This window comes from Buteo buteo, chromosome 7 (assembly GCF_964188355.1).
Source record: "Buteo buteo chromosome 7, bButBut1.hap1.1, whole genome shotgun sequence".
Lineage (NCBI taxonomy): Eukaryota > Metazoa > Chordata > Aves > Accipitriformes > Accipitridae > Buteo > Buteo buteo.
In genome coordinates, this window is record NC_134177.1 from 6,482,265 (window position 1) to 6,499,946 (window position 17,682).

The 17,682-nt window shown below is 48.4% G+C and overlaps 1 protein-coding gene across 4 annotated transcripts in view; it reads right to left on the reverse strand.

Annotated features, from left to right (window-relative positions):
- TNIK (TRAF2 and NCK interacting kinase) overlaps window positions 1–17,682 on the reverse strand; it is a 167,962-nt gene that overhangs the window by 124,858 nt on the left and 25,422 nt on the right. For all 4 annotated transcript variants that reach the window (XM_075031387.1, XM_075031388.1, XM_075031386.1 and 1 more), the window contains exon 2: window positions 14,070–14,135. In XM_075031387.1, the coding sequence (XP_074887488.1) occupies window positions 14,070–14,135 (66 nt within the window). The remainder of the gene's footprint in view (window positions 1–14,069; window positions 14,136–17,682) is intronic.

Here is a 17,682-nt window from a genome sequence, read left to right on the forward strand (position 1 = left end):
CATTCGGTAAATGTTCAAGGGACCAGCTCGCTGCTTGGCTGCTATAGGATTTTAAGCAGATGCTGAGCGTTTTCTGTGTGACCGGGAGGATTCATCCACTGGATGCTGCCCTTCAGCACCAGGGATCAAGACTTTGGTTTTCTGCATTTTGTGCAGTTTCATGACTACAGCAAATATTGCTTTTGCAAAAGTCTGAAAGTGCAATTTCATGTTGCGTTTCAGAAGCCTGCTCCTCTAACACAAGATTTCCATTTTCTTTTGCAATCTACCCCTTGTGTGAGCCCTACTGGCATTCAGATACACAATTTGCAATTCATCTGGAACAGGCTATTTACAGAAATTCTGCTGAATTGGCTGTCTTTCTATTAGTTATGTAGAGAAGAAAAGCTTTGGCCTTGATCCTGGACCTGCTGAATTAAAGTATGAAAGAGAAAATCTCTGAAGCACAGGAACGCGAAGGCATTTCTACTGCGCACCAGCAGTACTGCCCACTGTGGCTATAACCATAATTGCTCTAACAAAACAAGAGGCTAATGGCAAGTCCAGTGCTATTTGCATTTTTTCCTAAGCCCTGATCACTGCTTACATGTGAATTTCTACTTCTGTAAAACATAAAGATGTGTTTCCAGCCTTTCATGTTGTCTGTAGGAGCTTCAAACTCTAAAGAGGTTTTATGTACCAGGTGGGGAGGGGGGAGGTTGGCTGGAGACTTCTGAATGCTCAAGTTAGATACTTAATGAGGCATCATATTCCCAACTAATGGTTTTGCCCAGGGACAAACTGCAACACCAAGGTAAGTATTAGCATAAAGACTTATCAACTGCAAGGTGTGCTGGAGCAGAAACTTCCCACCTTTTCAAAAGGGGATGCAAAGCAGGAAAAAAAAGAGTAAGCTGGAAGGATGAAATGGCTCCCTGTTTGCATCTCACTGCTGCCAATGTGGGGCTGGCCCCAGACACCCTGGCAGAAGAGATGAGGGTCTCTCCCAGCACATCCCCTCCGCTCGCTGGACCTCAGCACCGGCACCAACAGCATGTCGGAGCCCAGGGACGGCACATGATGCCGTTGACTCCCACGGCTGCCACCAGCTGCTCAGCACTTGGAAGACCACAATACAAATTGAAGCTCAAGTCCTCACTATGCTTCATAAGGATTTTTAATTTGTCATACAGAAGCTGTGAAATATTAGGATTAAACCTAGTACATCTGAACATGGATATACAGGTGTGGGAAAATGTGGGCAGAGACCTGAGCAATTAATGAAAAATGGGGCTGCTACCATGAATGTCCCATTGCAGTGACTTGCTTTTCTTTCTGCTCCTTGACATGAAGCAAACCAGCTTAATTCAGGGCGGAGATAAGTGCAGTACTGCTCTCCGTGGCCATGCCTCAGTCCTGGCTCTGTGAGGACAGATCTGCCATGTGGAATTTAAAAGAAAAAAGTTTAAAAGAAAAATCTGCTTAAATTTGTTTTCTTTGTCATTGAGGTTAACACGTTCAACCCTTCCTCAGCAACAGTCACCTATACGTTAGGGTTTTTTTAAACTGCAAACCAGCACTGCCAGACAAGACACTGACCCAACTGCAGGCACCCAGCCCCACCAGCCCAGCGCCCTGGCCATTACACCCTCACCGGTAAAATCAAGGATAAATGGACAGGGAGAAGGAGAGGCCTTGGAACAAGCGCCAAGCTTTCCTTTCCAACCATCTGTCTGGCATGGCGACCACTACTTACCACTACAACAGGGTTTCTGGAGGAGGAGCTTGAATGAGAGCTCAGCAGCAGAGGCTCCCATCCCATCCCATCCCATCCCATCCCATCCCATCCCATCCCATCCCATCCCATCCCACCCATCATCTTGGGGCACCCACCAGGAGTCCCTGCAGACATCCCAAGGTTGCTTGCCCAGATGGAGAAACCACCCTGAAGTTCACACACAGTTATTTCAAGGAAAACAATGCAAACCTGCGAGGAACGAATGACACCTTTTAACTAGTAAGGAGGCATCCACAAGTTAAATTTTTTTAATGTAGCTGTTTTACTGTATAAGCCTGATCTCATTTGGTCCAGATACCATGCAGACAAACATAAAATACATTTCTTCACACTGACCCTGTTAATAACTATTTCTTGAGGGAGGAGAAGAACTGCAACGAGCTAACGCTCTTTGTTTATTTGGAACTCAATAGCTAGACTTATTGAAAAAATATCCCCACCCAGCACTAGCTGGAAAAAAAAATTAAAATGACATCAAGCTAAGGCAACATCCACTGAAACGCAATCAGATGGGAGCGCAGTGCATGGCCTGTTCCCTGCAGCTGAGGTGAAGCATCATCTCCAGCGTGAGAAGCATGTCGCGTTAATGAATCTTGCTCAGATAAGGTGCTTCTGCCTCTTGATCTTTAGTGCCCATGGAGAGCTAACAAAGCCAGCACAGCTTCCAGGCTAGGCTTGTGGGCTGCTTTGTAAAATTAACTATGGACATCTGAAATCCAGTTCTGTCCTTTATGCAGCTATCTCCCCTCCATGGCTCCCATTTTTAAACACGTTGGGCTGGATTACCTCCCTGTCCCTCTTCGCCCCTGCATGCCCAAGTCATTTCAAGTATCATTTGTCATCAGGTTCAGCTTTATAGTGGATAAAAAAAAAAATAAAAGACCTGCAGAAGGCTATTCATTTTGGAAACTCACTGCCACAGGTTGCAAGCACCCCTATAAAACAGTAGAAACCGAGGCAGAGCAGCATCCCTCCCACTCTGGGGTGCTCCTGCTGCCACTGCTGCTATGGCCCTTAGTGAAAGCCCCCAACCATGCAAACTGATGTAATCCAACAACCCAGGAGGTTCCTACAGCCCCTGCGTCCAACTGCCACACTCGAGCAGAGATTCACACCAAGACAAAGCCCACCAGCCCCAGCCCAGCACCTAGATTTCTCATCCTCTTGCAGACCTGCGGGCTACAGATGAGTCTCCTGGATGCATCCCATACTTCACATTCTCTCTGCTGGGAAAACCAAGGTGATGCATGAAAAAGGAGCACGTACCGACACTTCTTCTTTAGAGCACTGCCCTGCCCAGTGGAGAGCAAGAAATGTCGCCACAGGGGGAAGTTTAAGAATACAAGTAATCCCTGGGACGTCAACACACTGGTCTGCAGCTCAGCCCACCCCAGCCCAAGGTAGATGACTGCTGGCAGGGACCAATGAGCCCCGGGACATGCAGCACCGAGCACACAGGCAGAGATGCTCCGCACCCACGGGCAAGCATGAGCCCTGCATCCCCACCAGGACACCTCCCCTTGCTCCTGGTACCACGCAGGACTCCTTGGGCTGGATCACCACGGCTCTTGCTAACGAAGGCTCAGGTTCCCCCGCATCCCTCTCCAGCTGATTGCAGTGCTGTCTGAAGCCCTAATTGACCTTCTCAGCCACCTACAGAGGGAGCCGAGTGAGACAGGGGCTGGGGGACAAGCGCAGCACAGTGGAGATGTGGGGATGGAGTTGGGCTCCTAGCCACACACTTCCACGAGCACATTCAAACACAAGAATTTAGAGACCTAAACACACAAAAAAATTTAAAGACCTAAAAAAAAAAATTGCCAATCTGCTATTCTTATGCGAGGGGAGGAAAAAACCCCACAACATTTGGAAGCAGGCTGTGTTTGCTTGGCACTTTCCATCTTTAGGTAATTAGTGTAAAGGGCTTCCCAGGTAAACCTAAGAATAAACTGCAGATTTCAAGAGAGACACACATTTCTCACTGCAGCAAGCCTTCAAAGCGTAACCAGGAGAAGATGCAGAGCTCCAACCGGCTCCCCATAGGCATCGCTTGCCTTCAAGTCCTCAGGGTCAGCCGCAAGTCAAGCTGCATCAAAATTTGAAAAGATATAAAAAATGACAAGCAAGAAACGTCTCTGAAGACAAACACTCCAGCATCCGTGAATGCCTCGAATACACAGTTGGGACCAACGTTTCCAGGCTGCTGCTCCCCCCATCCCCGTCTCTAAACCTTCCAAAAAGTTCTCTCCTGCCTTCTCAGCTGAGAGTGGCACCTTCAGAGCCAGGAGGAACAAAACACCTCCCAGCTCCCAAACCTACTTTTCAGTGCTTCTTCAGATTGTTTTGTTCAGCTGACCTACTAATGGCTAACAGCTGCTGTACTTCGCTCCTCTGGGAACCAGCCTCACCCCCAATCTTTTGGTTTCCAAATGCTGGTGCAGGGGCACCTAGCACACCACCTCCTCATAGATGGCTTTTCAGTCCTGGTACCACCATGCAGCTCCCAACTCTGCCCCTAGACCAGCCCAGCATTGCCCTGTTTCTGATGAGGAGAGGGGAGAAGAAAGGGATGGGAAAGGAGAGGAGTCCATTTAGCAAAGGTGACCGGAGAAATCTGCAACAGCGTGGACTTGACCTGAGGCTTCCTGTACACTGCATTAGGCTTCAATTCACTAGACTAACCGATACTCTTCAAATACCATAAAGAAGTCAACAACAACAAAAATCAGCAGTACCAGCTTCTACTTAGAGCAAGATGCTCCTAATCTGCTGCCCTGCAGCCCAGGGTTACCATTAGATTGGTATATCCTAACAGCAAATGCTTTTTGTAATCCGCCAGAGCCTTACAGCATCCATACCTCACCCACACCCTTACAACATACTACACACTATTGTAAGATATTGCAGTGAGGAGAGAAATGAAAGCTTCAGTAGGACAAGAAGCTGTACCTCCTGAAAGGGCAAGTGATGCTTTCACATGCAATAACCCCAGTTCTGAAAGCTGGCTATTTCTAAACAGCTCCCCCCCCGCACCCCCATCTCCCAGGTTCAGCGATGCAGATGGTAGCTGGATGCCCAAGTATCTCACTGTGAACAGACCCTAAGAGCCTGACCAAAGTCAAGGGACTTTGAGCAATGTCAAGAGCGGCCGTGCGAGCACAGACCAGCCTGACGACTCACGTGGACCAATTTCTTCTGGGGTGCTTGTAGACCTCTAGGCAGTGAGTCTTCTCAGACCTCAGTGTTAAATATAGCTATGGGCATCCACATCCTCGCCTTCCCAGACTATTCTGCAGCTCTGCTCGCATAAAACTAGCCACACGTCCAGCAGCACTGGTCCACAACCATGAAACCTATGGATACTGGGGCCATAGAGCCAACCAGTGAATTGGCCTACTTCAAGTGTCCTCATAGAAGACCTGAGAAAAGACAGGTCTGAGTTCCCAGTCCAGTCATTCCTATGGGATAGGAGGTGCTGATACTGGACGTGGTGCTTCCTCACATCCTCTGCAGAGCAGGTGCTTGCACGGAGCATCTTCTAATCCCCACAAGTCAAGGAGAGGGCTCTCCTTCCATCCCTATCCATGCCTGGCACCCACACAAACAGTGCTGCAAGACCCACCACCATGTCCTCCATGTTCTGCAGCACACCGTTGACTTTACTTAGCATCTTCAAAAGTAGCTTTTTTCCCCCTATGCTATTGCAGATATTTTTTTGTCCTGCGAAATCGTGCAGTATTTACAGAAGCAGGGCCTCCAGCAACGGAAGGGAGAGTGGACAAATGTCACTTCACAGATGCATCGCTCTGCTCCCGACCTTCACCCTGCCCTTTCCCATCACAAACTCCAGAGGGGAAGGAAAGGTAATAAGAGATTAAAAGGAAGGCAATACAGGAGCATTTTTAATCACCTTTTATAACCTGTATTCTATAGGACTGAAATGTAAAAAGCACCTTTCCCTTACATTATTCAGAAAGCAGCGAAGTTAATGTGACATATTGGTGCGTAGGTGTGTGTGGGCTGGTTTCTTGCGGGGAGGGAGGGAGGGCTGAGGGCTCTCTCTGTGTTTCAGAGAAATGAAGCAGCACAAGATGTACCAGTTGCTCTGGTAACAAAGCTTTTTCTTTTTTTTTTTTTTTATTTTTTTTATTTTTTTTTTTTTATTTTTTATTTTTTTAAGAGTGAAACATCATTTTAAGCATTTTCCAGTTAAGACTTCCTTGCCTGCATGGCAAAAACAAGTCCCCGTTTCAGAAACACACATACCCCATTTGAGTCAGCAAGGAAAGGACCTTCTCTTCTAGATGTATTTTAACATCATAGGGAAGCTGATAAATTGAGGTCGCCTGTTTTCCTTCTGATAACACTAGCACGTGTTATCACATACCAGTATGCCAGCCCAGCCCCTTCCCGCAACCCAATAAGAGCTGATAAAAGCCCAGCACCACCCATGAGCTGGTGCCTACGGCAGCAGCAGAGACCCCCAGCCCAGCAAGCATCCTCACACGGCAGCACCGTCATCCTCTCTGCCGGCACAGGGAGCCATCCCAGCGGAAACAATGGCTTAATATTTAATACTGTGCTTGTAATATGAAAGGATTATAAAGCAGCTTGTAAGTCTCATAAATCCATACACACTCGCGCGGCCCTTAAGCGACCTTGAAGATGCTGAGCGGCCGGTGCCCACCCACGCAGGTCCATATCTGGACGTGGATGTGAGCAGTCCCAGCCACCACCAAAACCATCCCAGCGGAAAGGAGAGCCCTGGATGGGGCACGTCTGCTCGGCGCTGGTTAAATGCTCTGCTGCACCAGTGGGGCAGAGACAAGGTGCTTCCCTGTCTCAGCCCTATGGAGCAGGCTCTCAGCACAGCACCAGATCATGGGGAAAGCCGGGGAGCTACCCAAATCAGAGGGTACCAAGCCCTCATTTGTTTGCCTCAGTCTGCAGCAACAGTCCAACCATGATGAGGGATGGCTATATGCATACACGCACATGCGGTCACACTCAGCCTGCCCTGCCATGCAGCAAAAGCGATCTCTGAAGAGGTTGAAAACAAAAAGAAGGACCCAAAGCCAAGGATACGATGCTAGAAGAACCTGTCTGGCTCAAGTCACACCCAACCTCACAACACCACAGTTCATTTTATAAACAAGAAGGTGGGAAAAGGGAAATTGCTTACAATGCACCTTCAAATGCAATAGCTGGCTGTTAAAGCTTGTTTGTTTAGATTGCAAGACAACGGAGCTCTGAATTCCTTTGGTGGCCCGTGAAAGTGGGCACCAGGTACCCTCGGCATGCTCAGGACCATCACACAGCAGCCACCACCGCAGGATGGGTGTTTGGACAAGGGGTGGCCAGCAGCATGACCCGGTCTGCAGGCAGCGCGCATGGGTTGCATGCATTCAGCCCGGTCTCTCAAGCAAGGCACAGCAGTCAGTCTTCAGCTATAAAAGCTGTGTATGTAAACTAAGATTAATTCTTTACAGCAACAATCCCCAGGAAATATTAATTGTGTGCAGCATGGTAACTTCTTCCACATGGCTAAAAGCAACAGTAATTAATTATCCAACTATTGACCATCAGCCTTTCAGAAAGAGAGACAATAAAACAACTGATTATTAAAAACAATTAATGTCATTCTTGACTCAGGCTAATTATCTGAACTGCTAATAATGACCCAGGAACCTGCAGAGTCTCTACTCTCACCAGGGCTGACGCAAGGGCCCAGCACTTGATCAGCAGCAGCCGGGCTGAGCCAGACCTCAGGCAGGCTAAACGTGGCACAGACCGCACATTAGTTATTTTCTCATACTTCCACTCAAAAAAAAAAAAAAGTAAAATAAAAAAGTCTTCTAAAAGCCTTTCTTTAGCATACTCACCTGCTACTTCACCAGCCCGCAGCGGTGGGATGCCCAGGGGTGGCACTAGCAAGGATGCCGCTGTGCGGGGGAGTGCACAAACAGCACCCGGGAGGGCAGGACACGCGTTATCCCTCCTTGTCTGGCATCTACAAACTCCGGGACAATGTTACCGAGAAGAGGCTTGGGCTCGGGACAGTCTCAGGGGTTTGACTCAGGGACCAGTGTCCCAGCAGCCCTGCTGCTCCCAGCTCTCCAGCAACAGGCAACCTTTGATTTCAGATGCTTTACTCACTTTCTCATACCTATGCACCTCAACTTCTTCATCTACTTGGTCAAACCTGGGGGTTTGCCTCCAGGTGGATCAGTCCTGGCTTCTGGCAAACGCCAGCTGGGTAGTAAGTAAATAAACCCTGACAAAAGACCTTGGGATGCATTTCTTCACACACACACCCCACGTAATATACCCCAGCCAGACACAACGCAGCGCAACAACGAGCAATTGCAAAAACCGTGTCCTCTTCAAATGGCTGCCTAACTTGGGCTGGCAGGGGACAGGGACAGCCTGGGGCCCGGCGTCCTGCCTGGAGGTGGCTGGTGGCACCCCGAGGTGGCTCCTGGGGGGGTGACCCCTGCTCTGCCCCATCCTCTGATGATGGTGGAGGAGCTCCCCGGGGAGCCACGGCTGTAAGGCTTGTGGCTCACGGATCCCACACGCTCTAAATTAGAGCGCAGAATAATGCTGCGTAATGGCTTAGCGATTATATGGCATTTACCAGCTAATTAAACAATCAATAGTTATTGTGCAGTTATGGAGTTAGCCCACAGTACTGTATCTTGTACCCTGTAAAATAAAGCCTTGCTAAAGCTGTAAATGGAGAGCCGCATCCCCAGGGCACTCAGCAAAGCAGCACTTGGCATTAATGACCGTTGTCCTCCTGGTACGGTTGGGAAGAAGCATGTGCGTATGTAATCTCAACATCATTTATTTCCCGGCTCAATGCTGTAAAACTACACAAGATGAGAGAGGCAAAGGTTACCATCTGACCTATTTACTGATTTTTTTCACTACTGCAAAAGCTTGCATCAAAATCCTGCTTTGGCGACGCTGTGCACAGGCCAGCGTGTGAACGCCCATGGCTAAGCAGGTCTAAAACCAGCAGGGGATTGCTTTGGTTTTTAACATATTCAGTGCACAACAAGTAGCCCACTGCAAGTCTTCCCCCAGCTGTGTAACTATCTGTTGGAAAGGTATTTCTGAGTAACCTAGTGTTCTTTTTCTTTCAACCCATGTATTTATTGGTGTGTGACACACCAGCAGTCGCAGCCCTGATGCTGTGATTTATCCAGGCAATCTAAGCATACACAGTATTTTAAGGACTTTTTGCTTGCTCTCTAATGCAAAGTAGAGATAAGCAGTAATAATAATGTTCTGGAACATAAAAGCAGCATTTCCTCACACTTTAGATAATTCTCTAAAGGGTCGTAGTGATTTTTGTGTTTACAGTTTTGCTTTCAGCCATCAGCTACCTGCTAAAAAACAGCAAGGCAATGGCTCAATTCCCCAAGTCCAACTCACCGTATGCCTGTTAGCCATTTCTGTAAGCACCTTAAATTAAAAAAAAGAAAATCCAAGGACACAAAAATCCACTACTGCAACAATGTCTGGCAGAAGAGCTAGCAAGCTCTCAGCCTTTTATCAAAAACAGTTTACAATCTGTAACATTAGATGCAGGATTATTAGAAAATAAAGAAAAGCTTCCAATTCAATTAGAGAGATAAACCATCAACGGTGCGGTCTCTCATTAAAATAAAAATCAAGCTATTCACAAGAGATTGTTAAGCAGCAAACGAGGAACGTTATTTCTCTCTGCAATTATCCAAAGTGAAGAGCTTGTGGTTGGGGTTAGAGGAGAGAGAGCAGAGCGGGTTGCTGCTGAGGGCTCCTGCAGCATTCGGATGTCACTGGGGTATGGCCAGAGCTAGGAAGCACCAAAGTGCTGTTTTAACCTGCAGTCCTGAGCAAAGAAAGGCCTTTACTTGAAAATACAGAGATCAATCCGAACAAGTTACCTTTGCCTCTGGAACACAAGCCTTAGAGAACAAGGCTTTGATTTACAGAAGCATTGGGTACCACCTGAAAGGGATCTTCGGATCATGACCCAGAAAGCAGGATCAAAGCAAGATGGGCAGCAAGCTTCATGCCGGTGCCCATGCTTCGGTGGAGGGGTGCATTCCCTCTGGGAGCTCTTAGCGTGCACCGGACTTGGCCAATACGTTCTTTTTTCCTACGAGCAAGGAGAAGGCATGTGCTGTGGTAGAGTCTCCCCAAGCTCTCCAACATAGTGGATCCTGAGGTTGGCTCCCTGAACCACTGCTCTCTGATGGCTCCCTGTGGTGCTGCATTTCTTCCCCATCTCTGGGCTGATCTACAAACTCGTTAGGCCTTAGCATAAGTGTAATGAGTTGGGCGGTTAAGCGTCCCTTTACCACGCCGGGAACTCTTGCATGGCTAAGACAGGGAGCTGCATGACCGTACCAAGGACTCCTCCTGCCTGGCGGAGGCTGGGGACGGGAATAGGGATAATTAGTCATTTCCTGACAACCTTGGGACATATCTCAGTCCTCTCCCAACAGCCTCGGAACATCCCGTATCTGAATCTTAACTCATTCTCCGACAGCCTTGGAGCCTTCCTTATCTGAATCGTAACTCATGTGAAACGGTACCAGCGCTACTGGAATCCCAGTAATTTGCTGATGACTATAGCCCAATCATTTCGCGAACTTATAAACAGCAGTACTAAGTGAGACCCTCTGAGCTCTCCTGGACCGCCGCAGCTGTGACCGGCATCTCCCCCGAGCGGGACGGCTCTCGGAGCTTGCAAACTTTTCAGTTTGCGAAGATCGGAGGTCTGTCACCAAAAGCCGGCAAGACTTGGGCTGATACTCTCCGCTCCTTGAGGCTCAACCCTTCGCCCCTCGAGAAAGATGTGGAAGCGTTTGACTTGAATATTTTCACTGAACTCGAGGGGAATTTTTAACAGGTATACCTCTTTTACTTGCTTATATGTATATCTCTTAGTGTCTTTGTGCATGTGTGTATATACTAACCTGAATATTCTATAGCAAGTATATTACAAATATTGCTTTTCAAATCTATATGTAAGTCACCGTTGTGAACTTTATTCAACTGTGAATGAATCTCACGCTGCTATTATAATCGCTTTAGATATAAACTGTTGACCAAGTCTGGGACTAGGAGTTGATCCAGCCACACCTAGACTCCGACAGGAGTTTAAAAAGCAAGGGGGTCTTCTCTGAACCTCGTGACTCAACAGGAGGGTCTCCCCTACCTTTTTACACTCCCAATCTCTGTACCAATCACGATAAATCAATTCTAACCCTATTTTACTTTGTATGTTTCTCTTTTACCTTATTGCATCTTCTGCTTCTGTATACATAATTCTAGTTTGATTCTAACTTAATTTTCCTGTATACGTTTCATCCATGTATTAAGTAACAGAGTGAACTTAGCCATTGAATTCTGTGAAGTCACACTTTTATATAAATTCCTATTAAACCATTTTTGCTAATACCATTGGAGGGTATTCTTTAAGCAGTCCAAACCATTCCTTGTCGTGATGCTCCCATTACTGTAGTACTACCAGACATTTCTCAGGCTACCCACCCCGTAGGGTTGTGCTATCATTCAGTCGTCAGAACAACGTAACAGTGCACTTTATCCCATGGAATCAATGGGAGGTTTGCACCTTGCATGTGTCCCTCCAGGTCCTGGGCAGGCCAGCTGGTTACCACCAGGACACCTGTAGTCTCCAACACAAATACAGCAATGTGGCAGTGTTAGAGCTGGGTGCTAAGTCAGGTTTTCTGGGGGAAACATCAGGGCTGCCATCCTGTTTCAGCAGTCTCGCAGCACACAAATATAAGATGCTCTCCCCTGCCTGGAATAAGCATCTCACTTTTGCCTCTTCCCAACGAGAGAGTTACTCTTCTCGCTTCAGAAAGGGACCAGCCGTGTGAAGGGGAGGTGATGGTCACCAGGCTTCTGGCAGAGAGCGCAGGGGATGGACCTGCAAAGCTCAGGCTAGGAAGGCAGCACCAGAGCAAACACCACAATGAATTATTCCTTCCACATCCAAAAATACAACCAGAGGCACACACAGCCTCTAAGAGGACAGCAATGGTGCACCTCCGGTAGCACCAGCATAGAGGAGTGGGAATACCCCAGCCTCGCCTGAGATGGGTTTGAAATGTTAGCAGAACAGGCATCTAATTACAGAAGACACTGCTCCTAGGTATGGACCACTTCTAAAGGCTGTTTTAGGAGGGAGCCAGAAGGTCTGTGTGTCTTGAAAGTTGATCCATTTGTTTTGCTGCGAGAGATAAATACAGCGGTGGTATCTGGAGGAAAAGAATCGCAGAGATCTTATTTCTGCACTGGGTTTTAGGGTGGGACACCATAAACAGTTATGTATGCTTTATATCAAAGTCTCCTTTTGTTTATAGAGCGGGTGCTATTCCAAGACTTCAGTTTAAGAGAGCTCTGAAGTCAGTCTTAGCCTGAACTCATACCTCAATACTTACTAATTTGGTTTGGATAGCAGCGTTCCCCCCTCCACCCCCGTCACCATCCCATCTGGCACCGGTACCAAGTGAATCACACCGAGGACAACCTGATTACTCCAGCAAGTTAAAAACCATTAAGAGGAGGATTTTTTCTTGTACAGCAGGACAAAAAGGGAACACAGAAGTGTTCACCTCCCAGAAAGCCTACACTCGAACGTTTCTGGGTGTTTTTTTTCACCCCATAAGGTAACACACAGACGCACCAAAAGAATCAAACACAGCAAGAGGAAATGCGATCAGCAAAGCCATGCAACCAGCAGCGCCAGCACCAGCTAGCTTATTTCCCTTTTCTGCTCTCCACAAAAACATGACGCTTTCAAAAGGCCGTTAAAGGAGCATAGTTTCCACTGATTGTTAGAAATATGCACCAGTTAAAATTAGGTCACCCTCTACCATTATTTTAGCAGCTGAGAAGAAAAACAGTTCAGAAGGGAGTTCTCATGATGGGGAGCGCACGGTGGAAAAACAACCAATACCAGAGGGGAAGGCTCCCTGGAATATAACCTTGATAAGAACAATCTGGTGGAGGGGGGGGGGAGTGTCCCTTTGTTTTTGTTTGGTTTTTTTTTAAACTTATTCCAGTTAAAAAATTCACACACTTGAAACTCCAGCAGTTCCAGTTAATCTTCAGCTCACTTCAACCCCTCCATCCTCATACTGATGGGATTAGCCTACAGCAGGAGGATGGTGAAATCACAATTTCAGAACAAATATTTAACAACAGGTAGCTTTTTAAGCACCCTTCTCTTCTCTTCAGCAGGGGCAGCTCGTTGTCTTTTACCACATGACAGGCAAGAACTATGCCTTCCAAGCAATGCAGTAGAAGCACATGAATATATTCTTTTCTATAGTCAAAACATAGTATGGGCATGGCAGGTAAATAGGATCTCTGTGTGCACGCGCACACACACACACACACACAAGTATACACAGAACTTGTGCCCATACATACAGAAGTTTTTGGAGGATGGGGCCCGGGAAGCTGTTGTCTCCCAGCAGACCCGAAATATTTGGCAAACTCCTCATGCAACTGTGCTGAGAAATATCTCCCCACCAATATATGAAGTGCAGATAAACCCAGACTTTGAAACAATTCAATCCCTCCCCAACCCCACAAGAATCATCCACAAAAAAACCCACCAAGATGACAAATTCTGGAAATCCCCCAAGCTAAGAGATGTTTAGGACGGGTGATGTAATTTAGCAGAGGATAGACATTTTAAACATTCTTGTACAGAAGTTAATGGGTTTAAAATTCTGTTCTCCACAGCCCCCTCATTATTCTCATCTGGAGAGCTGCTTCCAGATGTTTATAGAAATTTAAAGCAAGCCTATTGACGGTTGTGTTCTTTCTCCTACAGCAGGTTTCTGCCGGTGGAAAGGGCGGCAGCCAGCCTGCGTGTGAGCAGAGCACTAGACTGTAGCAAACTCATTTGGCAGCCTATTGCAGCCGTAAACTCAGCTCTTAGAAGAGATCGAGATTTATCTATTAAAGCACAGACTTTTCACTCCCTCCTCATCATGTAATCAATAAAAAGCAACTGGGGGAAGAGAAAAGAAAAGCGATTTATTTTTTAGTGACAGTTTCAGAACTAATATGAATTGCTTATTATAAGAGCTCTGTGTGTTACGCAGTACTTGCACACAAAACCAAAAGGCCAGAGTTCAGCAAGGCTTCTTGTCAGGCCTGAAACAGGTCAAACCTAGCCAAGACAATGTGCTGGGATGCTCCATGTTCAACGCATGGCCAAGGCAAACAGGATCACTTCAGGTGGAGCCCTTACCTTATAGACCTGTCCATAGGTACCGTTGCCAACAAGCTCCACCAGTTCAAAGATTCCTGCAGGATCCTAGGAGAAAAGGAAGGGGAAAGAAAAAAAAAAATTCAATAAGCAATAGTCATAGATTTCTGCAAAAATAAATATTTGACAAAGACATCAACATTTCACTGACAAATATTCTGAGTCTGTTAAGCTTCTTGGGCAGCCCCAGGATTAGCATTACAGTGATGATGAGCAGAAGCACGGCACCGTCCCGGTGGCAGCCCTGCTAAGCCCTCCCGGCGTGGGCAGCCGCAGCACCGCTGGCAGCGCGGCTCTGCCCAGTGCTGCCCACCTCCAGCATCTGGGCTGGGAGATACCAGGCGGGTGCCTGTGAGCGAGCAGCGATCCATTTGACTATCATCTGCTTGAAATATGAATGCTCGGTGTATGTTTTAAACGGAACAGTAATTATTGGCTATTAAAACTTTAAGTTTTCTTATGCATCAGCTTTGGAATAAAACAAGCTAACTGGCAGGATGTCACTTTGGGGCTCAAAACAGGGTTTTCCAGGTCTATTCCTGAGGTCAGCAGCATTAGCGTTACTTGGCCTAAATGCCATTTTTGTTTTGGTGCATCCTGCCCATTGACATTCTGATTTGTCAACTGAGACAAGCAGATCTAGGGCAGTGCTACATGAGGACACCATGATTTCGACGGTGGCACCGAAGCATCAAAACCCGTCCCCAGACCCCCCTCTGCCCAGTCTGTGCCCAGCTAGGGGAAGGGCAGTCACACACAAGCACACACACGTGCAGAAGCTGGAGTGCACCCGCTGGCACAGTTAAAAGACGATACAAGCAGAGAGGTACGAGGGAGGGTGGGGAAAGAATAAACCAGCGCTGCTATTTTCTCCTCTCGGTGGGTTTTCCCTTTCCAGAAGCTTTATTTATACTCTTCCGCTCCTCCTCCTTCTCCCGTACTCATCACTCCAATTTTGGATAGCGTGATCCCTGTGGAAGCCGGCGGACACCAAGGCATCCCGGTACCCTGGGGGGCTTCGCACCCTTGTGCCCCCCCCAGCCCACCCACCCACCCACCCAGGACACGGCTGCCCCTGGCTCCCACGCCACCACCCATCCTCCCTGCTGGATTTTGAATCATTTGAGCTATCGAATGACTTGGCATCCCAGTGAGCAAAGGGCTGCCAGCTGCGACCCAAGAGGATGCAGACGGGTCAATTGGCGGCTCTAACAGGCGAAGGAGGATCAGCCAGCAGCGCTCCTTGGGAGACGGGAGAGGGACACCCACCACCACGTTACAGACATAGAGGTTTCATTCATTACAAAGCCGACATCAGCTCAAGACAACTTTTGGGTCCAAAAGTCAAACACTGGGTCTTTGTGAGCAGCTGAGATGCAAGATTCAACATACTAACAACGCCGCAGGTAAATTAATCCAAGTCTTGACATGACTGAGGCAGCTTTCCACCTGGCCCAGAATGTGCGCTGCCAGGTACCTGCCAGCGTTCAGCACACCTCCATGGCAGGGTCACAGCAACCCCTCTAATCACCCCATACGTTTAGAAACGCCACATCCTACTTCTGCCTATTTCTCTGCTATATGTGCAGCTTCCCCGGGGAGCTCCAAGGGTGGGAGCCCCAGCTCAGCCTTCGGTGGGACCATCTGCAGCAAAGGGCAGGGAAGCTGGGTGGAGAAGGCTTGGAGACCACGGAGGACATGTCTGCCCTGATGCAAATATACCCCAACTAACCTTCAGCCGGACACTCGGGCACTACGGGTGAAGCTGCAGCACAACAGGTTTCTAGTACGCAGCAGCTCAGCTGGGTGCAGACATCCCGTGGCTTTACTGCCGTGGGACCAGGCAGGGAAACACCATGAACGGATGGGAAAGGGAACCGGTGGTACACCAGGTTTCCACAAACTGGGTGACAAAGGAAGGGGGGAAACATGGCAGCAGCTGCTGTTTATTTTTTGAGTGTCTTTCCTAAGGGTTGTTCTCTGCAGTGCTGAAACAACTCTGAAAGAGGCTTTTCCAGTGCTACAAGTATATCTATTTTCGAATATTCACTAGGAGATTAAGGCAGAAGAAAGCTGTGCCTAGGGCAGATGATCAGGAGGTTTGGAGAAACATGCAGGGATGCAGCTGGCCATTTCTGATAAAAAGAACTCCTCTTTGCAACGTGTTTTCCAACCTCTTTCCACAAATCCTCAAACCAAAGAGTGCCCCCTCCCACCATCCCAGGTCACTTCTCACTCCTCTAATGTGTGCAAACGTCAGACGTGGTGCGGCTCCAACAGGTTTATCCCAGTCCATCCATCACTTGGTTGCAGACCCCCCCAGCCCCACGCCTGCCTCCGCTGCCACCACCCCGCTTTAGCCAGGGCAGCTTTGTGCTAACCAGGGGCTCCTCGTGCACCGGGATGGCTTTCCCCCACTGCTCCCACCATCCACAGCTCCCTCTCCAGCTCCCCCCCCCGCCCCCGGAGCAATTTCTCTGCTGCACATCCCCCCTGCATCCCAATTCCTCTCTGGGATTTTTCCAGAAGCATCGCCAAGGTAACTGGGCATCTCGCAGCACAGCACTGAGTGACACTTCTCCCCTGAGTGCTGGCACAAGCAGCCCCATCTCGGCACAGCCATGGCAACACACCGGGAACGCCGGCAATACGCCGGCTGTGAGCAGAGGGGGCTGATCTCTCCTCCCAGCCACGCTGCCCTCCTTGGCCTTGCTTTTTCCCTGGTCGAAGGGACAACACTTCTTCCCAACAGCCACTGTTAGCGCCCAGGAGTAATGTGTTATTAATGGCCCTTCCAGAAAATACAAAGCAGAGGATGAGGCGGGCAGGGGGGAAAAATTCCCTTTCCACTGGCCTCTCCTGGATGGGTTCCTACACAGAAAAGAGCTTTGCATCTTAATGGCTGTTGGGGAATAGGCTGTCCCTGGTACCAGGGGCACATCCTGCACCTTGCGCCCCTGCAAAGTCCCAGCTGAGATACTTCAGGAGGGTACCAGAGAGCGGTGACAGCAGCTCAGGCAGGCTGCAGCAGGCAGCGAGGGAGGAAAATACAGAGGCACGCTGCATGGGGGCTTTTATGTTAGCCAGGGGAAAAGAAATCCACCCCGCAGAGCCCCGACGGGGACCAATCCAGGCCAAGCAGGGAGTAATCTCAGACCAAATATAGCCTGTGCTGCAGATCAGGGCTCACAGCAGCGTGCTGGGTTGCACTTGGCTGGAGGTGGCCTCAAAGCTCGTTACACACAGCTGCTTCCAGCCTGGCACCTACCACCTTCTGCTGATGCCCTCTCCCACATCGGAGAGGGACACGCGGTCGGTGAGGCTGCAGCCCTCCTGCTACCGCAGCCTCCTCTTCCCACACACTAGACTGCCTTCACAAACACTATTGTATTTTTTTTTTTTAACTGAAAACATCTGGACTAAATAACAAGCCCACAATAAAAGTAAAAAAATTCAGGAAATCTGTTAGTTTAGGAAAAGAAGATGCACTGTTTAAAACGGGGGGAAAGAACCCTCATTTAAGACAAACCCACAGATTAACTTTCAGCTCTACATTAGCTTCAGGCAGATTTGTATGGTTGTAGTAGCACCAAGG